The sequence below is a fragment of the Branchiostoma lanceolatum genome, chromosome 7 (genome assembly GCF_035083965.1).
Source record: "Branchiostoma lanceolatum isolate klBraLanc5 chromosome 7, klBraLanc5.hap2, whole genome shotgun sequence".
NCBI classification, from domain to species: Eukaryota; Metazoa; Chordata; class Leptocardii; order Amphioxiformes; family Branchiostomatidae; genus Branchiostoma; species Branchiostoma lanceolatum.
This window is the reverse complement of record NC_089728.1, coordinates 23,020,742-23,043,751: the sequence shown is the minus strand read 5'-3', so window position 1 is coordinate 23,043,751 and position 23,010 is coordinate 23,020,742. Positions and strand designations below refer to the sequence as shown.

The 23,010-nt window shown below is 41.4% G+C and overlaps 1 protein-coding gene across 8 annotated transcripts in view; it reads right to left on the bottom strand.

Moving 5' to 3' along the window:
- LOC136438194 (piezo-type mechanosensitive ion channel component 2-like) overlaps nt 1-23,010 on the bottom strand; it is a 163,960-nt gene that overhangs the window by 1,758 nt on the left and 139,192 nt on the right. For 7 of the 8 annotated variants that reach the window (XM_066432941.1, XM_066432942.1, XM_066432945.1 and 4 more), the window contains 11 exons: nt 22,575-22,622; nt 21,500-21,666; nt 19,356-19,514; nt 18,632-18,779; nt 17,404-17,589; nt 16,437-16,529; nt 14,897-14,911; nt 9,812-9,981; nt 3,825-3,944; nt 2,584-2,672; nt 364-565 (listed from right to left, as the gene is read on the bottom strand). In XM_066432941.1, coding sequence (XP_066289038.1) covers nt 364-565; nt 2,584-2,672; nt 3,825-3,944; nt 9,812-9,981; nt 14,897-14,911; nt 16,437-16,529; nt 17,404-17,589; nt 18,632-18,779; nt 19,356-19,514; nt 21,500-21,666; nt 22,575-22,622 — 1,397 coding nt within the window. The remainder of the gene's footprint in view (nt 1-363; nt 566-2,583; nt 2,673-3,824; nt 3,945-9,811; nt 9,982-14,896; nt 14,912-16,436; nt 16,530-17,403; nt 17,590-18,631; nt 18,780-19,355; nt 19,515-21,499; nt 21,667-22,574; nt 22,623-23,010) is intronic. The other variant, XM_066432943.1, reaches the window with a different exon arrangement.

Below are 23,010 nucleotides of genomic sequence, written 5' to 3'. Positions count from 1 at the left end.
ACATTTCATCATAAATCATGCAAGTGCCTGTACATGAAACTTTACATAATGTATGCATACTATCAGGTAACCCTTGTCTTGCATGAATGAAGCAACAAGAGAATTCGTCATAGACAGTTTGTAGAATCTCAGCAGAATGACGTATTGTGCAAAATTATGTATTTTCCTGCAGCATGTTTGCTTGTGGAGATTGCCATAGAAAGCTAGAAATCCCAGGTAGATACTGACACTGACAATAATGTTACCAAGTTTAACAGAATTGAATGGAACAAGGGACAAATTTAACTCCCTCTCATATACTGTTATGGCACATTAAACAGCACCTGGGTCTGTGATAGCTGTTGTTATATTCACACCACCTACCCATATCCAGCCAAGAAGGAGAATTCTGGTGGGCTGACTTTGTCATTAAAGGTGATCATCTCCATGTAGGGCATACTGCTCCTGTCAGGCCCCACCCCCACCAGCTCCTGGACTGTCCACCACTCCACCTCTCCCTCCAGTTTCTCCGTCACACGGCTGTGGTTCAATCGCACCGTCACGTTACTGAAGTCCAGACGATCCCCTGGCAACAACATTTCATATCTTTATCTCAAATCATTACAAACCGCTGGACAATGCATAGTACATCTACTAATAATATCTGAGTGTATAATCATTATGTACATAATGTAGAGTTTTCCCAATTTCTGTCATTTCATCATTCAGTGCTTGTCAGAAACAGTTGTCACTGAGGCAAGTGTCTGTGAAGAATGTGAAGAACAGGAAAGCTTGGGCTGGTTTGAACCAGACAGCAGTTGTTTGGTGGCAGAAAACATATCACTGTACTTCATAAATTTCTAATTGTGATGGTGGTTCAATAAAGATTCACCCTGATCAACTTTCAGTACTGGGGAAGGAAATTATTAGTATGAAATAACAACATGTAAAGTAACCTTACCAATTATTGTACAATTTATTCAAAACGTATCTATCTTCAAACTGCGTGGACAGAGCCAAATGCATAACCCATGGAAGAAATATCAGCTCCTCTAAAAAGAAAATGCATAGTCTGTAAGTTTTTCTCCTCCTGTCAGCTAATCAGTTTGACACCTAGGTTGAGCATGTGCCCTTACTTAATTGTTTAAGGGATAAAATGCTGCTTGTTGTATTGTTGTTTGTACATAAACTTAACAACAGTTTGGTTCATAACATAAGCTAAAGAACAATGTAATACTAGTAACTTGTCCAAGAATGCTGCCTAACGTTTATAATGAAAGACAATTCAATTGCAAATTTAAACTTCATTGACATTAATTGTTTATCATTGAAATGACAACACTTCTTGTTGCTTTTTTGCTATTGTCGTAACTTATGTATTCATGAGCTGAGACTGGGATAATCTTGACTTTCTGAACCACCATTTTTCCACACAAAAAATATCAAATTCAAAGTAGACATTCATTTCAAACATTTAAAAAATTGCGCAGATATTGTCTTCTGCCAAAGCACGCCCAAGCGTCGGTAGGCCGTCAACAGGCTTATTGACGGTCCGCCGAAGCTCGGATGACGTTTGCCCGAGCTTCGGTCGATTTCTTTTCGGTAAAAATCATTGTGTTTGCCTTAAATGATTTCTATTTCTTTTGTGGCTCCTATGGTTGCAATCGGGTTGGTCTGTCACAAAATTCCCGTTCATGTTATTATTTTCATCGTCTCCATCCACTCCACCAATGCCCTACATACTAAGTATTTCCCACAACTGGGAAATTAAAGTTAATCCAAGTATTAGCTTTTTACCAGCTTAGTCGATTCTAAAATCGTCCGTGTCCAAGAGACGGTACAGTCTTATGGGGGATTTATAATTATACGTGCTCGACGGACGTCGCCCGAGCCCCGTCCAATTTGTGACGGGGTAGATTTTCAGCGAGAAATATGGTCGACGCTCGGTTGATTTTGAAATTTGGCGAGCTTCAGGCATCTACAAATTCGTCCGACGCTCGCATGAATTGTGACGCCGGCTTTACAACATGTCCAAGCTGGAGTCAACCCCTAGGATTGAACTCAGGCCCCAGGATCCACGGAATTTGATCCAGGCCTAGGTGGCAAAGCAGCGGGGTTGAGTTGCGTATTGCTCAAATTTTTAAGTAAGCTAAAGAATCTCAGATCAATAATTTCAGACAGTAAGGTTTGTAAATACATTTTGCTGACATTCTACTTTATCTTATGTTGTGCACCCAAAATTCTTTAAGAGCATCTGAATGTTTAGGTAAGGCACACCACTGCACCTGTTTCCAAAATGAATTTTGAGCCCTGAAACTTAAGATAGAACATGATATTTCGGTATGAAAATAATTGTGCCAACTCTTTAAGTCTCAGTTGGCTCCACTATCACACCTCATTTGTCTTAGCAGCTGTAAAAGAAAAACTGTTTAAAAGTTTTATGGAAATAGAATTAAGCTACCATGGTATTCGACTGTACAACATGTGGAAGTGATAAGTTCAGGACCCTGTGACGCCTGGCTTGAGGAGCGTGTAATGTGCATGGTTCATTGGCTAGAGGTCGTTCTACAGGTCCACAAGGTCTGGAATCCTGTTGTTACTCACCTGGTGCTGTCATCAGCTCACTGGCTGGTCGGGCCACACCCTTCACACCTGGTACCTTCACATACTTGGGAAACAGGTTGTAGATTTCCCTGCAGAAGGAGACAGAGGGAGAGGCCATTTGTTACAGTCCTTCATTGTTGGCCATGCAAGTACATCAGAAGCGGGGCCATGTGGGCTACATGGATTTAAAAAGGATTACTTTCAAAAGTCGGGTGCACTAGTATCCCGAAAAATATAATTAAAAAAATGGAAAGGTCGCCATTTGCTCCTGAGCAAATATACAGCATATTTCACTCCATCCTCATGCAATAATGGAGTGACGTTTTGTAATGATCTAAGCTACATTGAGAGAAAGGAAAGGTTTTTTATTGCTAAAACAACAGCAGTACATAGCAGCCAACTGGCTGAATTGCGTACTTGCTAGCTGTACAGGTCGTATTTGAACCCTAGCCATTTAACGTACTCAAACACTACATGTAGGCGTACAATTCCAATATACATGTACACTTACACCAGATCATGAGACCTTTGGACTTAGAATTTTGGTGGTGTTCTAAAGAGAACAGGGGGTTCTATATGTTCGATATGGTGTTCAACAGGATCAATCTATTCTGACTGGCAGCAATAGAACTGTAACAGTTGTAACTTTGTATATAAGTCTATGGGATTAAAGTAGTCAAACATGAACATTGTGTACTCTCCTTCTCACTAGTAAGTACAATGTACATTAATTTCTACAGCATTTGAAATACTTTTTATAATAAATGCTAGGTTGCCCATGAACATTTCAGGTTGCCAAATGTATTGATACCCAACTATTGTTTTCTTTCAAGCATCTCTTTAATCTCGTTTAATGGACACTGTCATTCCACTGAACCTGCTCACCCACACTGTAGAATATACCAACAACAAAGCTGGTAGTTGGTGATGGATGATTGGTGACTGATAAATTGGTGATCAATGAACTAGTGATTGGTACAGTTCAACTGATGATTAATAATTTGATAATTGGTGAATTGATGATTCTTAGATTAACCTGTGAGATAGGTCAGATGATGTAGCATAGGTGACAGGATGTCATGACTTTTCAAGACAACCTGTGATTTGATGGCTAAGCAAGATGTCGGCACCCTTCTACTACCCCTATAGTGCTTGCCTAATGGTTAAGATTCCAAGATGGGTGACCCATGACATCACAAACCAACACGGCTGCGCTACACAAAACCTTTGAAAAAACTTACACTGGCTCCTGTAGAGTTCCATTCAGCATGGCAGCCAGTTTTAACCGTTGAGGGTCGCCTTGTTCAATCTCGAAGGAGTACTCATCGCCAGCAAACTCTGAGGACCCCGTAGTTGGATCCCTGAAGTACAACAGCAAATATGTGAGAAACTCCTGTCTGTGTTGTATTTCTATTATCAGATATTATGATCACATTAGAACTGGTATAAAAAGATAGCTGTAGGGAAGACAACATGTTATAGCAGGGACCTTACTGCAATCCATGAATAAATGAATGAATGAATGAATGAATGGTTGATCAATAACAAGTGTTACATGGCAGCTACATGTATATGTAAAAGCTGAATTGCATACTCTGTACAATATCTAATAAAACAAAATTTTTAAAGCAAAATACAACTGGTGTCTTTGACAAACATCCATCAAAATGTGACGATTTGAGCGAAGGCTCAAATATGCTAATTAGCCGTTCGAACCCTAGCTCACGTGATCAGTAGACACGTCATCCACGCCATAGCCACGCCAGCGTGCTAGCAGCAACACGGTTCGAATTTCAAGTACGCGCTACCGGGAGCCGGAAAGAAGAGGAAAGACGAAGGTAAGCCGCTGTCCCCAGAAGCATTCGTGTACAACTTAGACAGCTCCGAACCGAAGAAGTATGATGAATTGTCTCTCGGAGAGTTTATGTCCGGATGTATGGCGTTGTTGCGTTCTGAGAATCTGCCACGTTCGGAGTTGCTCGGCCGTCTCTCTGTGCTGCAGTATTGCTTCGACAGATTGGCTAGGTACAAGTGGGCTCACGTGCGTACTTTCCATGCTGCCGCGGTCAGCGAGGCAATGAGCGTCCCAGGCGTGTGGTCGGACTGGGCGCATTTGAAGGAGATGTTTTTCGACGGAAATAAGGACAACCTCAAGCCGGCGGATTCCGGTGATGGCGGCACGTCAACACAGACAGCACCGCGGATATGCTGGAGTTTCAACAAAAACAGCTGTTTCCTTTCAACGTGCCGTTTCGACCACTGCTGTCGATTCTGCTGGGAGAGCAAGTCAATGAAATACAAGCACGCAGAAGCCGACTGCGAACGCAAGAGGCGGGAAACCAAGCAGACGCGAGTGCAGACGGCTGACAGCACTGCGTGATAAGCACGCCCACCCAAGGGCACGGGGACCGGCTCAAGAGCCGGGGACACTACCGTGCGGAGAACTGTGAGTTTGTTTCTGTTGTCCACGTCCGTCTCCTTCTAGTAGCCACCTTCAGCTCGCTTCTGTCAGTAGTTTTCCGTATTTAACTCGTCACAGTGCGGATAGTTTCAACAGCCTTCCCTACGCAGAGTGTAGCGATGTGTCAATCAACACAGACGATAGTTCTTGTGTTTCCTTCAGTAGCGTCCGGCATTCAACTCGCCACAGTGAGGTTCATGTTTACAGTCTACCTCCCACTGACGGTAGCGACATGTCCATCCGCTCAGACAATGCTCCTCGTGTTTCGGACAGTTGTTTACAGTTTTAACAATACAGATATGACAAGAATTGGTACAGATTCTTTCGTCTCGTTTCCCCTCCAAGAGGGCGTCGCCGCCAGGCGAAGTCAGATAGTTCTCGTGTTTCCTTCAGCATCGTCCGACATTCAACTCGCCACAGTGAGGATCATGTTTACAGTCTACCTTCCACTGACGGTAGCGACATGTCCATCCGCTCAGACAATGCTCCTGGTGTTTCGGACAGTTGTTTACAGTTATGACAATTCCGATATTACAAGAATTGGTACAGATTCTTTCGTCTCGTTTCCCCTCCAAGAGGGCGTCGCCGCCAGGCAAAAGTCAGGTTCCTCTAGAGCAGCCGATGTTTCCATGACTGTACATCCCCCAGCGGGCGTTGCCATGAGGTACAATTCGAGTGACGGTTTTCAGGTCGGGTGTACCTGCGACTCTACAAGTGATACTCCCCCAGCGGGCGCTGCCACAAGGCACAATTCGAGTGACGGTTTTCAGGTCGGGTGTACCTGCGACTCTACAAGTGATACTCCCCCAGCGGGCGTTGCCACAAGGCACAATTCGAGTGACGGTTTTCAGGTCGGGTGTACCTGCGACTCTACGAGTGATACTCCCCCAGCGGGCGTTGCCACAAGGCACAATTCGAGTGACAATTTTCGGGTCGGGTGTACCTGCGACTCAACAATTGAAGAGTCGACCCGGTCAGTTTTTTCCGTATTCAACCCGCCACAGCGCGGATAGTTTCAACAGCCTTCCCTACGTAGATTGTAGCGATGTCTCAATCAACACAGACGATAGTTCTCGTGTTTCGTTCAGCATCGTCCGACTTTCAACTCGCCACAGTGTGGATCATGTTTACAGTCTACCTCCCACTGACGGTAGCGACATGTCCATCTGCTCAGACAATGCCCCTCGCGTTTCGGACAGTTTTTTACAGTTTTCAACTCGCCACAGTGATGAGCGTAGCGGGTCTTCCCACACAGTTTGTGCGATGTTGCAGGCACAGAGGCCAGCAGTTATCGTGTTTCCGTTCAGGATTTTGATGTTGTTGTAACAGAGAGGGAGAAAATATTCGATTCTGACGAAGGGAGTATAGTTGCCGGAAATACCACAGACGCGTACGGTATTGATGTGACGATCGAACCAAGCCTTGGTTCTAGTGTTTCACTTCAGAACTGCCACGGTTCACCAGTCACGTTCACGGCTGGCGAAAAGCAAGTAGTTTCAAGACATTCAGACAGTCATTCGTTGCACGGTGCGGACAATGTTCTTCTAGATATGACAAGAATTGGTACAGATTCTTTCGCCTCGTTTTCCCTCCACGAGGGCGTCGCCGCCAGGCAAAGTCAGGTTTCCTCTAGAGCAGCCGATGTTTCCATGACTGTACATCCCCCAGCGGGCGTTGCCATGAGGCACAATTCGAGTGACGGTTTTCAGGTCGGGTGTACCTGTGACTCTACGAGTGATACTCCCCCAGCGGGCGTTGCCACAAGGCAGAATTCGAGTGACCACCTCGGCCGCTGGTCGACTTCGCAGTACCACGAGAACGAATTCAAACGCCTGACGGCCGGGCAGCGCACAGCCAGCGTTGTTGTCTGCCCACGACATTTCGAGTCACTGACACACTGTAATCTTTCCAGGTACCTGCACCCTGCTACGGCGATTGGACTCAGACGTAGAGGACGCAAAGCTGTCGGCTTTCGCGGCGGGCACTTTCGCCAATTTTCGAACGCAGTGGAGGGCATTTCTACTATTCTGTGAGTTTTTCAAACTACCTGCTCTACCGACTGACTCGAAAACTCTCACCCGTTACGCACAATTCCTTACGCGCTCCTTGCGGAGCCCGAGTAGCGTCCAGCTGTATGTACACGGGGCACGCATGTTGCAACGATTTCACGACTTCGAACCGCCCGAGAACAGCTTCGAACTGAAGCTCGTCGTGTCTTCCTTCCGTAGAGGTTCCCCACATGTGCCAGAGAGAAAGCTCCCTATCACGCCTGCCATTTTGCTCAAAATCCGGGAGTTGTTGGACCTGACAAGGCCCATGCACGCCACGCTGTGGGCAGCATTCTGCGTGGCCTTCTTCACATTGCTACGGAAGTCGAACATAGTACCGCGATCACAGTCAGCATTCGACCCACGCAAGCAGCTAACGCGTCGCGCCATTCAAGTTTCCAAGGATGGACTCCTGGTTCAGGTGACTTGGTCGAAGACGATCCAGTTTCGGCAAAAGGTGCTTCTCCTACCATTGCCCGCACTGCAAGGGCATCCCCTGTGTCCTCAGTACGCATACGTCAATATGTGTAACATGATCCCGGCCGACCCAGACGGGCCGGCGTTCATGGTCCCAGGTAACGGAGGCGGACTCATCTCCCTCACCCATGACACGTTCGTCCACCACTTGAAGTCGTTATTATCCGCGGCAGGCTTCACCCCAGGGAGTTATTCGGGACATAGTTTCAGACGCGGCGGGGCGACTTACGCGTGGCACTGCGGTGCTGACCCACAGGTGATTAAACTGTTAGGCGACTGGTCTTCAAACGCGTTCGAACTGTACTTGGACTGCTCCTTCGACAAGAGGTGCGAGTATTCCAAGCTGATCGCGGAGAAGCTACAGAACAGTTCGCTGGAGCAACCAGATTAGTCTATTGGAGGGACTGTTTGGCAACGACTGACTCCCCAGAACAGTTCGCTGGAGCAACCAGATTAGTCTATTGAAGGGACTGTTTAGCGAAGACTGATTCTCCAGATGTACTTGCAGTAGAAAGACTTCCTTCACGAAGCGGACTCCTATAGACATTATCAGCAGCCAACTTCGGACTCTAGTACTAGTAGCGGCTGGTTCAGTATGACAGCACATGTCATATAATCAAGTGTTTAGGACAGTGTTATACATTCGCCTTGTGGCTTAGAGACAATGGTGCAGTTGTTTAAAATAGTTACCCACCTGTTAGGTTAAGGTTAATTACTCAACTGTTAGGTTACGGTTGTTTTAGTTTGCTCACCTGTTAGCCTTAGGCTGTTTAGTTTGTTTAACTGTTGGTCGTCAGTCTTCCCTAGCTTGCTAAGTTGCACTAGTATTGGCGCTGGCTAATTTACTTACTACTAGTTTTGCTGTTACAAACAACGGCCGTATACCAGTTGATGCCACCAGTAATATCTTATCGGCAGCTCACACTTCTTCACATTCCTTGGTACCGAGGCCTAGTTACTACAGACTCTCAGTAGCTTGTCACTACTGCTCCACCACGCTCCTCTCGTCGCAACTCCCGCACTCTTCCCTACTCGCATAATCTCCCGCTGGGCTTGGTCTTGGTGTTCGACAATCTCTGCTATACATTAAAGTTACCAAGCCCACTCAGGCTCCTTCTCCTTCTTGTGTGAGAGTGCGGATAATTGTGACGATTTGAGCGAAGGCTCAAATATGCTAATTAGCCGTTCGAACCCTAGCTCACGTGATCAGTAGACACGTCATCCACGCCATAGCCACGCCAGCGTGCTAGCAGCAACACGGTTCGAATTTCTCAGTCCCACCCACCCACCCGTGTTCGACAATCTCTGCTATACATTAAAGTTACCAAGCCCACTCAGGCTCCTTCTCCTTCTTGTGTGAGAGTGCGGATAATTGAATCACATATATCAATTCAATAAATCATTCATCAATTCAATGTACGATCTAACAAGTTGTGATAAATCAGTAATTCAGCACTTAAGGTATTTACATTGCATACATTGTATGATATATGAAATTAAATTCTAGACCTAATTGTACCATATTATGTCATAATGTGAAGTGATGAAATTTGCTTATGACTAATACAAGCAGTCGTCATGACGTCACAATAGTAGGTGTGGTAGGCAAAGAACAGGTGGTAGGAAAATGATTAATGTACATGTAATTAGTAATTTGATCTAGTACTAAGTCAAATATCATGATGAATGGTTTATTGCGTACGCACAACTGACTGAATTAGGGTCAGTCTTTACAAAATATTGCGATCATTCACAATTCGTATACACGATGTACTAACATCTAATGACATATCTCAAACCAACGGAAGTTAAGAGTGGCATGGTGCTACTAACAAGAAATCAACATTGCCACATTTGAGACTTGAGACATATACATACAAAGTCATATAAAATGCTTCTACTCGTCTTAAAACACAATCATAGTAAGTTCGATATAGTCAAGGTAGAGGGAGGGAGGGATAGTTGTAACCTTGCTGAACTAAATTGTTGCATTGCATTTTGTATGCACAACCTGCATTGTAATTTCTAACTGTGTGGAATATTGAAACTAGTACAGCCACATGTAGAATCTGCATGCCCAAGAACAGAATTCCCAAGCTTGGGAGTACACTCATATTTACCAGTATTGTTATAGAATGTTATAGAATAAATCTCTTGGTTGTGTCTTTTTATTCTGTTATAGAATGTTGTAAAAGACCTGTCAGTATATAACGTTAACGTTAGTGTGTGAAGAGAAACTGACCGTGTGAACTGCCACTCTACACGAACAGTTATGGGGTTGTCCGACAGAAGATCATTCAGCATTGCATGTCGGCTGGGAGGGCTGATGCCCCAGATGGATCGAGAGTTCCCATCGATCTTGACTTTCACAATGTCCACCGCTTCGTATCGCGACAAGAACGTCATCGCATTCTGAATGCACAGAAAGTTTCTGTCACTGTCAATTTCACCATACAATCAAAATATTCTGTAACTAAGTGTAAGTCTTTGAGTGCATTATGGAGACTAAATGGGAGTACTTGGTAGAACCAAATCTTTGATTATCCTGTAGAAAAAATCTAAGTAATCATACAATGATTTGAGGTTAGAAGTTGAGACAAATTAATTAATATGCAGAACAATCTTCATCGTCACCACAATCAGACATACAATTTGAAAAGACCCATAATTGACATCATTCAACAAATTTAAATAGAACAAACTACTATAGGCTATGGATTATCTAGATGTAAAAAAACACAGCATGACAAATGTTGCCTTTATTTCTAGACCTCATACAGGCAATAGTAGGAAAGTTGCATTCAACTAAATCTATTAACAGCAACTGAAGGCAAAATTCATAAGTCATTGTTAGCAGCTTATCCCACCTGTTAGACTTACAGAACATTGTGAAGGAAAACACTGGTACTATATGAATCTTTTTGAAATGCCACACTCCCACCATCATTGTTAAAAAGAAATGTAGCTGTTTGCTAGGAGTAAAGAAAGGCTCTTAACTTAAGCTAATTGTGGATTAGTATTTCAAAGGACTAGTTTCCATTCATTTACCAGTCTACTATCTCCATTCCACATGCAATTAGCCCTCTGACATGACTTTCCAATAAACCTGTTATCCCTTGAAGTTTATACATGTATTGACATTTGATTCGAAGATATGATTGAAGTGACTGTACCACATATATACATGTACAGCTCCATGGACAGTCTATCTTTAAAATTTTACCATACCTTGGCTGTGAACCCCATACCACTGTTAGCTCAATGCTAAACATGGACACTCCTATAGAAGCTACTTGAATATGTAATTCCAAGACCAATCTACATGTTAACAGAGGTCTCTTTGCTTGTGCCAATCAATTGCAAGTATGAGTGCAGTAGAAGTTGGATATACATGCAGGACCTAAGGATACAGCTGTACATGTGACAATATCAGCTAACAGCGCCAGGGCTCATCACAACATCATATTCTCTAAAACCTGAATGTAACAAATTGACAACTGACATTACTTAAGGTCCACCACCCCTGATTACAGGTTTGACGAAAATTCAATGTCAAAACTATTTTGTTTTCATGGGCATCATGGGCACTGTTATGAGGTGAAGAATAATGCTTTTTCAAGTAGCTAGTGGTAGTGCAATGCGGCTTCGCCACAATTACACCGGGTCACCCCCACTCTTGTTGGTACATGTAAGTGTGTTGGGTTCTTTCACATGCAGAGGTTTGAGGCTTACGCCCGAAGCTCCCTCCAAGACAACTTATCAAAATTTCTTTTGCTAACCCGCAACTTGACTCGAAGTGTGATCAATCATCAAGTACGCCTCTGCAAACTACGGCACTCTGGTCACGGTATTTTCCCGCCGCCATATTCGTTACAAAGAGTTCTGTTATTCAGCAGACGACAAAGGTTTGTGAGGAACACTTCTTTGTCCAAATGCTGTGTGTGATAGTGGACTGACGACGATATTTTCCTCAAAGTTTGCTCCTAACCCAACCAGGAACAATGGACATATTAGTATTGTCATAGCAACTGCATCCCGTTAATCTCCCAATGAATAATCAAGTTTGAATGACGCTCTACTGATTCAACAAACGGGTTGTTACCGAAGGGCTTATGCGTGCGGGGCAGCCGTTTTGCCGTGTGTTTTTTTGGCTTGGACATTTCAAGCCAATGAAGGAACAATAGCTGCTGTATAAAAGGTACTTAGTGGCAAGATACTCTTTATCCATGACTCCTCCCCCCTCCACTTTGACCTTGTTAAAAAGCGGCCTGTGTGGCCAAACAAGCATTCAAGTAAATAAAGGCTTTGACTTGACTTGACTTTAATGATGACGAATCTTCTCTCCCAGAAAAATGTTAGCACCTGTCGGAGAGCACGGTCATTCTCAATCGGACGGACGGTAGTTTCAAATTACAATATTATGGTATCAGCATGACTAGAGAGAAAATCTAAAATATATTTCATAACGGTAATCTATGATATTGACAGAATAACAGGGAATAAAGATAATGGTTCATACTGTCTTGCCAGATTGGTTTCAATTAACTCTTATCTGGAAAATCCCGGTTTTAGCTGAACTAACGTTACAGGCAGGCGTTATTGTCTCTACATTGCATCTAAACCCATAAGTGGAAATTTCTGTAGTATGCATACCGCTACTATACACACAATGTGATTATGACTATTTGAAACAACTAACAAAAATTTGCTCTCAGTATTTGGGAAAAGTAGGACTTATACTCCTTGGACAAATTCTACTTGATTCGTATATTTCTTTTCGATTAATGTCTTAAAAGTTTGCTTTCCAGTGTTGCGCATCGCAAGGATGTCACATGATTATCTTAATATATGTCAAAGATTTTTGCTTCTGAATTCTTGTGAACAACTGCAACTACATTATGTCTAAAGTTTTGAGGTTCACCAGATTGTTAGCGCTAGACCTAAGTATCTATCCTCACCAGACACCAGTGGGTCTCTTCTGTCTCCTCCACAAACAGGCTTATCTAAACTCCAGAGTCGGTGGGTAAACCCTGGGCAAATTAGGCAAATTTTGTCTCCGCCAGAGACCATTGACACTTAAGGACAACCCTGTCTGTCTTTGCCACCACAGCACAAATGTTGAACTCTAGTTACATTCTGCTGTGCTAGGTTTGGTCTAGTAACTATTTTGAAGAATTACACAAATATCAGTCTGTGACATTCAAGTTAGATTATTTGTTATGGAAAAAGATTTATACAATTTTAAACCACTCATCCAGTCTTCTTGAGGGTAACTGACCTCATTGTTCAGGACACGTCATATCTAGCAGTATTTATTTGAGCAATAGGTCAAAGGTGGTTAAAGAAGTTGGTATTGTCCCCCATCCTGGTTCAACATATATTGTAGTTTGCTGTGCACTGATGCACATGTAGATGCAAGGGTTGTCCAAAGTGATGTTGATGCTGTTCATATACTGTAAATGTATTTAAGTTTGCGTGGTAACCCGTTTCTATTTTGCAGTAGGGAGAAAATGAAGTGTTTGCGGTGGTTTTAAGTTTGCGTTTGAAACAATAGTGGCACTACAGTCATAGGTGGGCAAGAAGTTTTGCGGTGTTTTTTTTGTTCGCTCTGAAAGTCCACCACGAAAACCGCGAACATAAAACCAACGCAAACATTTCTGCATTTACAGTATATCCTGTGACTCTTAAGATGGCGGGCAATACTGACATCCTAATGCCTTTGACCCATTTCTCACCTCACACTTCCACAAGTGAAAAGTGATCTCGATCCAGTTTAGCTCACTGAAGAGCTAATCTTTCACTGGTTTTGACAGAGAAGACAGATGATATGTACAGAATCTACAGGTTCACTGATCGATTGTGTCAATTGTGTGGACCATAGTACAACGTTATGTCCGAAGGTCTGCAACCCTTTCCAGTATCATGCATTTTGAGTGAACAGCAATAGCTGGGATTTGAATTCCCTGCCTCTTGGTCCAGAAGTAGGGTCGTTAACCACTGTACGCCACATGCCACTTGAGCAGTTATCCTGAAGACGACCAGAGGTCTGGTTGAAAATTTGGGTAGTCAATTCTCTTGTGTATGTACCAACACACCTCTGATTTTACAACGATCTATACCATTTCTCCTTTAACACACCTGTTATCCTCCCTTTGTGATTTTAATAGTGGCATGAATGTATCTTGTTCACAATATTAGTAATGTAACAATGTTTGAGGAAACAAGCCAGCTGGCACCTACTGTTGGAGGAGACAATGGGCAAATGATATTGTAAGTCTCTAGCTTTCAGAATGATTCTCATAGAAACGTCAAAAAATCTTTTGTATTTCAAATTTGCAACATAACTTAAGGGTCCAAATTTGCCAAATTGAGGATTATGATTATCAAAAGCTCTAAACATTCGATTCTTGGCACAAAAAACAGACTTTTAAATCTGACATATTATATGATTTAAATGTTCAAAGGCTAGTAAAAGTTTAAAAGGCTTTTGATAGCATTTGAACCTTCTAACCATGTAAGGTTATGGGTTCCAGAATTATGACATTAAAATAATGACAAAAGTAATGATTTTCTATAATAGTGACATCTGAACATACAATTGTGTGGAATTTCCCACTATTTCTAACAGCTTTCCTTCCGTTACATCTCCTGTGATTAAACTCAAAGCTTTAATTACCGTTACAAAATACAATTTGATGACAAAAAAGTCATACAATGGATTTCCTATTTTGCCAAGTACATGCGTTGTATCTTGATTATTGCAAACATCAACAAATCACATACCATAATCATGTACCCTGACTTTTCCATCTAGCTTTCGATTTGCCATGCAACAATATTGACATAGGGGTATCGCGACTTATTTTGTCATTAATGTGGTGCCATTGATATTGATTTGGACTGAGGAGTCCCTACTCAATTTGTGGACCAGGAAATGAAAGACTTTTAATTCAGAAAGTTTACCGTAAAACAAAGTCAGAAGTATTATACTGTACAGTATAAGCAATGCTTGGGACACACGTTAAGTGGAGACAACCTTGTCAGCAGGTTATGAAATGAGATATAGGACTATATCAAATGTCTCTTTCTTGCGAGATATGGTTACCTGGCAAGAGGTGTTACATGGTTCTGTAGCAGATGCCTTAAAGGCATTTTGTAATTCCATGTCATCTCTTTATTCTCTATCAATATTATGGCAAAGTTGGACCCTTTCCTGCAAATCTGAAATAGCTTGAAAAGTTGACCATCATATGCACTGCTGGAACTAATAGACTATTATACACAGAATGACAGCTTCCAATTTCAGTTGCCCATGTTGAGTCCTAACCTGGAGATGTGAAGGCTAGATCCGCAGCACAGGGAGAGAGAGAACAGATTCCCAGAGAAAAGGACTGTTAAAGGCTGGTCTTTGGTTGTGGATTGCTGGTTCAAGCAGAGCGGAGACAAGACAGGAAATGTCTTGCTCCACCCTACTAGCCACAGCATGCCACTTCAGAAACACTACTAGTAACATTATTCATGGTACATGTACATGTATATGTCTCTAAGACTACATGTAAGGCCTTATCACTGTCTACTGCAGGTAGGCAAGACTTGACTTCAGTGATCATCCATTCATCACTTAACACAGAATCTGGACAAGTCAAAACTCAGTATTACAATCTTATTTCATTTCTATGCATATGTTATTAAGTCATCACATATACTAAATTTGATACCTGCAAGACCATGATAAGACCAATTCTTCTAATTGTTTGGTCCCAAAATCATAGATGAATGTTAGCAAATTTCTAGAAAACTAGAGGGCAAAAAGTAGTGTTTCTGAAATGTTTTTATCCACTGCAAAGCAACTGGCCACAATGATTATTCCACACAAAAAGGCGGTGGAATTTGGGAAAAGCTTAGTCAAAGTGGAAAATGAATGTTGTACTCAAAACACCCATGTTGTCTTAACATCGACAGGCTACTATGCTACCATTATCATACAAAATAATGGGAGCAGTTTCTGTCCTTTTCAATATTCAATGCTTTAAAATAATGGGAGCAGGAACAGACATGCTTTTTCTGTCACAATAAGGACTTTCCTAAGACAATTTTGGCAACTTAAATAAAGGTTTAATAATAAAGGCCCACAGTGAAAATGCTTTTGATACTTAAGATATCTTAAGTTTGTAGAAACAAGGAAACATTTCATTATCCATTTGAAGATGTAAAACACAAAAATACAGATTGTGTGGCCTCATGTAAATAACCATCTATCATTTTGGAAATGTTGTAGTGAGCATGCAGTACTAGTGCTTTTGGAATGCTGTATCTAGTACTTGAAAACTCAAACATTCTGTCCTTTTATGTCGTAACATGGGTCTTTCTTAGTTTGCATGTTATTAAACATTCCAGATATTACATTACTGAATACATTTCTACCATGCAAATATTATGCAATGACCAGTTGGCTGTGCAGTTTTTTTCTAAAACATGAGGGGGGGAATGTTGTAAGTGTAAGAAATGTTTATTTGAACCATGCATAACATTCTTCATATATTACCTCACAGGTTTGGGCCAAATCTCTTCATAAATTTCATGCTGAGAGAGTTACAACATTGCCAAGATGTGCATGTACAAATATACTAAAGCCAAAACATTAGTCTAAGAATGCTTTTATCAAATCCTAAATTGCATAAGAAATGTTTTGTATCATATATGAAATACCCAGTTGCTCATTCCAAGTTACACGCACTACTTAACTGTGTATAAACAAGTGTCAAATGACTGAAATCTGTACTTTTCCTTTCAGAGCATTAAGATTGAAAGTGCCACATGTGCCACTGTCACCATTCATGCGCAGTTGTACAAGTTGTTCTACTCACAGGGTCGATGAGGAACCTCCGGAACATGTTGTCATACTCTTCCTGATCCACTCCACGAAGGTACTGTTGCTGTGCACTCATTTTGAAAAGAGGCTGAAAAATTCCCTTGTTATCAAAACATTGAATCAGATATTGAAAAAAAAATCCCCTTTCATGAGTTGGTGTGCCTAAACACCATAATTTGCAACAATGAAAACCAACCACAACCAGTTGTAATGTGACACTCTGGGTACATTGTCTCAGCGATTATGAATAGAAAACATGGAGTAAGTCTTAAATATTTACCATTTTTTTCAAGCTATTCCACTTGAAGGACATTTCTGGCTCCAGTCCAGACAGTATCTTTTATGCGAATATCCAGTTCACCCCACAAAATATAGTTCCTTGTGCAGCATGTACTAATTCAGCAAACATGTTTCCATTGGTGTCCACTACATTGTCAGTTTCAGTGCTCAACAAGCCTTCTTCACCGGTAAGTGTATGTTGTGCGAGTACATTTGATATGTATATATATATGTTCATGTGTAAAGATAAGAGAGCCACTAGAAAGGTGAAGCAGCCTGTCAGAATGTCAACAGGACTGTATGAAGACGCAAGGGGGCTTGTGGAAGGGACCCTCATCTGTCGTAACGACGGGAGAACCAAGGAGTGTTTATGTGTAGTGTGTCTGTATGTGTGTAATACTATGTGTAGTGTGTCTATATGTGTGTTTGTGTAGTGTGTGCGACAGGTCGAGGGCAAAAAGACTACAGGCTAACATCATTCTACACTGCTTTTTGCAACTGCTTGCTACATGTAACATTATACACTTGTATATGGCATACAATTTCAATTCAATTTCAATTTATTTATTCAAACAGAGTATATCTCAGATCTACAGATCTGCTTTTCAGATATCCCTTGGCACAGACATTTAAGAAATACAATCAGGGTAAGAAAAACACAAGTGATACATGGCGTCACGCACCTGATATCCTCCCATTGCGATTTCAATAGTGGCGTCTATCGGGTGGTTGGGCAGCCCTGCTGTGTTGACAAGCGACATGAAGAGCAGGGGGAACCAGATGATGATGATCAGCAAAAACACAAGCAGTCCACCAGCACCATACTTCACCATGGCTTTCTTTTTCACACCCCTTGGGATGGGGTATCTCTGGAACAGAACGTTTTATTCCACAGGTTGCAATTTCAATGATTTTCTTGGCAAAGTAGGTCTATGTGAAGAAGTAGCTGTCTACAAGCTCAATGCAAAATAGCAGCTTGACAAAATCAGACAGTGTGTGACTGTCTGATTAAAAAAAAGTAAGATTAGAAATTAATGGGGGCCAGTCTATTCAGCCCCAACAGTCAAGCATTACAATGTCTGAACTGATTACAAATTCATTTGAAGATTGTTAAATGGGCAAGCATGATCTGATTCGAATCTCTATTTCCAAAGTAAGAGATTATTTTATTCTTAATTTGTATATGATGATAATTTTTGTATGTTTTACTAAAATACTACATTTTGGCATCCTATTTGTCTTTCACAGCAACATTGCTGAATAGTGGACAAAAATAGAACATTGACGTTTTTGGACATCAAAATCTTAATTAACAAAGAACAGAATTTAGGGAGTGGGTTATTGGTTCTGATGATGATGATGATGATGGCTTCTATTTCTCAACTACAATTCACTTAACCGTTTACCCACCCACTTAATCTCTACATATTGCTGGGATCCCCAAATCAGACAATGATGAGTTTCTCTTAAATTGAAAGTATGGATATGGAACTTTGGGTGCTAGATCTAGTTCTTACCTCTTTTACTTGGGCTCAAACAAAATGAGAGAACAATGGGGGACTAGCAGGGTACAAGAATGGCCCGGGCCTGTAGAAACCATCAAATTTTACCAAAGTTGCCATGTGACTGTCGGAAGCTGCATGGGAGGCCACACTTTTTCGGTACAGCTGTTCCGAAAGTATAGAGAGCTTTTATGTGCAACAATCCCATGTCATCATCATCCGGTTGTGAAGGTGTCACGGATGTTCAACCATATTAGGACACAATGAATTCATCTAATATCAGTGGGATAGATTAATTCAGCCCTTGGTACATTTGATTAGAGTTATGTCCCTTCAGGTGATAGAGAAAAAAAGCTGGATCATTCAAGAAAGCATCAACTAAAGGCTAACTCCAGTAACATGTACAGACCTTTTCTGCCTCTCTCATGCATTTCAGACAGAAGATGTTTGCATAGATGTCCTCCATCTGCAGCCAGCTGGACAACCCCAGTGTCGTGTCTGTCCACACCCAGTCCATCACATACCGTAGTTCCACTAGAAATGGAACAACTTGGAAACTAGGTAGAAATGTACAAGAAACATTAGACCAGAATGTTGCTTACTTTTGGGCAACATTCAAGCATGTAGTTAGTAGTAGTTACTGTAGTAGTATCCAGTATTAGATTATACTGCTGCGGGTTTCCCTGACGCAGGGGTAGGCAGCAGTAGGCCAGTCTTCATACAACGCCTCCAAGCGGCTCTGTCCAGCGGGTCCACGTTGGTGAGGCCGCACAACAGATAACATGTCTCTATAAAGCTGGTAGAAACAATCATTTAACTACATGTTCATAAATGTGAAGAGAAATTTTTTACTGACCCTCTGTGTACCAAATCAACATTGGCACAACTGTTAGACAGTGATGTATCGAGCACAGTGCTGCTCAAGCTTTCTGTGCCTTAGACCCCATAAAAATATTTTTAAAATTTGAAGACGTTAAACCAGATCGTGAGTGTGAGTGTGTGAAGATCTTAACATGTCATCCAGTGGTTGTCATGAGAGAATCAGATTAACTGCTACATTAAGAGAGTTACGTGATCATATTATCTTAAGTATGAGGTTAATGTAAATCTGATGTGCAAACTCCTGGGCTTACCCTTGGAACAGCAAAAGGTTAATGTAGTTGTACTTTTTGGTAAGAAAGTTTCCTAGAATTCTGGTGGGGTAACCAGAGCGGATCTGGTAAGCAGATAGTCCAAAGTAAACACACTTGGTGAAGTACCACAGTTGAGCTGGGGAATTCTCCACAAAGGGCCTGGATGTAAAAAAAGGTAAAACAGTCATCCTGGAAAAGGAACCTGTTACAACAATTAGTCAATCAGCCTGGGTCAAATACCCTGTTGCCCAGTTGCACCGTGCAACCATACACAGTGTGCCACAACTACATACATTGTAGTTTCAAGCTCAGGTAGCACAGACTGTCATGCAAGCTGTGAGCACCAATTAAGGAACAATCTAAATCAATGTTGCAAGACCTGATTGGGCTCAGCCTGAAGAAAGTTATTTCAAACCCTGTAAACACAATGTTCATGTTGGACTTCTTTAATCCCATAGACTTATATGCAAAGTTACTGTTACAGTTACATGTATATTGCTGCCATTCAGAATTGTAGCAAAAACCCCTATCAGTGGAACTATCTTTTAGAATTCAATGATCAAAACTAGTGACCTCAAGTTTTTAGGTTTAGAAGTTGAATAAAACCTATCATTCTTTCAACAGTTTCTTGACCCCATTCATTTGCTAAAATATAAATCTTCCTGTTGTTCAATGCTGACAATACATACCCAGTAATAGTCCTAGTAAATCTCCTGTTTCCACCAAGTCACAGATTCTGTCTGCCTTAATCCCTTTGTGTTTTAAACACTCAGAGTGACTGTACGGCCCCCCTGAGACAGACAATGGCAGGAGCCAGAATGTTTGCCCCAGTGTGGCAGCTTTCAGCTTCATTTTCGCCAGATTAACTGACCTTACAAAAGCAGCAATAATGGAATCCCCATCATTTACCACTATAGAATTATCCCGGTAGCATTTTCTCATTAATCATGCAAATTATATCTTCATTTGCATAATTGGTATCTATCAAATATTCCTCTCTTTGTGAGTTACATATGTCACATGTTTCAGAGTCTTTTCATGGAATACAGCAGACTTAATATATACTTTCCGCATTCAGTAACCCAAATTAGATTATGATTTGAATAATTAGCATATGATTATGTAAATCACCAATTAAAGGCATCCAGAGCATTTTACGAGGCTTGAAACTTGAATAAAAAAAACTCCGATTTCTAATCATTCCTACACATAGTAAGTTTCAATAACACTATACCATTACATGTCGACATTAAAGGAGCAAAGATACAATGTTGTTGTGTGGTGAGAACTGATAGAAAACCCAAGCCCTAATAGACTGATCCTGACTGTCCATCACAATTAGCGGTTCGGCCAATGAGAGAGCGACTGCATGTCCGTTAAATATTTGCATCTTTATGTCTTAATTTTGCATTTCTACGTTTTGAAGGTATCGGTCTATTTACACTAGGCGCGTGAAACTAAAAGATCATTATGTAGTTTATCTTTGTGTCGCTTTTGAGCACTTTTGATGAGAAATTCACACGCATATGTGCTAAACAGTGGCATTAAATGTCAATTTCATATAGATTACAGCAACTATAATATTTCCTGTTTTCAAGCCTCATAAAATGCTCTGTGTGCCTTTAAGCTATCTACACACCAAAAATCATGACAGTCCATCAGCACCTTCTTGAGTTATTCTCTTTCAAACTCTGACACAAAACCGGCCCTTGTGTTTCCTAAAAAGCTGCTAGGGCGGCCAAACCTACATGACTTACATGACTGTAATCTCCCTCCATAGACCTACCTACCACTAAAAAATCAGGACCATAACATGTCCAGAACACAAGATATCAAAACTGGGAGTTCCACTGTAGTACAGACATACATGTACCAAATATGAAGACAATCCACCCAGCCATTCTCGAGTTATCATGTTCACACTGTGACACACAGACACACACAGAAACGGTCCCCAGAAAGTGCGAAATGGACGAAATGGAACGACTTAAGCAATGGGAGGTCAGTCTGGAATTAAACTGGAAGTCCGGAATTAAACTGGAGGGTGTTACATTGGTGAAGTTCCCTGGGGACCACACAGAAACATGCCCCCTAAATTACATTAACATTCTTGGGGAAGGTCTTATTGAAATGCAAACTCTCACCTGTCTGTAAAACCAGGAAGAACAAAGAACATCCAGAGGTGAACACCTATGACAAGAACAATCTGGAAGATGAATTTTCCTGGCACATTTTTCCTCAGGTAAAGGGCCCTGTCTACCACAATCATGGCAAACTGGATCAGAAGCATCACCAAAAAGGGCAGAGGAACCTGTGGAGGTTGATAAAGTGTGATTCATGGTCAGTGAAGTTGGAAAGAAAAGCAGAGCAATTGCTCATCATAACAGTTACATTGTATGATTATGTACATGCATGTGTACTTTGAGTGATAGCCCCTCCCCAATCCTATAGAACATGATGTATACAGATCTGGACAGTAATTTCCTCCAGCCTCCAGCCTTCTCTGTCAATGGATCTTCTAAAATTTCGAAATCAGAAGACCGAGAAAAGCCGTATGAAATTCTTGTCCAGACCTACATACGTTTTCTACCTAAAGTTGCACCCCAACAGTCATCTATATTTATAACATTATACATGTAGTATACATATAACGTTACATATACAAGTCATATACATAAATACACATACATACATGCATAAATACACATACATGTATATAGGAATGTACATAGTAGTCATTACATGCAAAGGACATACTTATCAAACTTTCCCCACAAACACACCACTGTGTCATGTCAGAGTTTATCTGTTATGCAGGTCAGAGCTAAGATTATGACCAATGTTTACAATGTTGCCTTGTAAGACTACATGTACAACCATATCATATCATAACACTTTACAGTTGACCATATTGCTTATAATTTTCATCAGTACATGTTAACTCAGTTCATGTAAACTGCATTTCTTTTTACTCAATGATCACCATGTGACAAAACCCGAAGGTCACTTCAAGGTGTGACGTAAAGGCCACTTCGAGGTTACAGGTTACATAATTACATAACTGTAACAGCGACTTTTCTCCCTTGGTAAGAAACATCGTAAGACTAGCTCAACTGCTCAATAACAGTGAGGACTAATTGACCCAATAGGAGAAGCAGGGGTTGAAGCTGTCTGGCAGTCTAGTAATATTCTTTTTTGTAAGGTGCAGAATGGCTCTACCTGATTCTCAGAGATGGATGACATCACGTCTGCTCCAGCAGAATGTTTCTAGAAAAAGTCATTCAAACAACAGTAACAGTTACTGTTACACAAGATAAGCCAGACATGCCTTTGATAGAATCAACAGTAAACATAATGGCCATGCTGATAGCCAAAGGGAAAAGAAAAGAATGGTAACGTTGGGTAACATAAATTTGGGATTTTTCTGATAATGGTTGACTGAAATCAATCTAGCAGAACAATAAACCATCCTTTTTTTCTATTATTCTGTCAGTATCATGTACTATCTTTGCACTAATTATATATATGGTAGATTTTGTCTCTAGTCGTGCTGACACCATAATATTTCAACTTGAAACTACCGTCCGCCGCACGCACAATGACGGTGCTGTCGGACAGGGGTGAACATTAATTCGGGAGAGAAGATTCGTCTTGA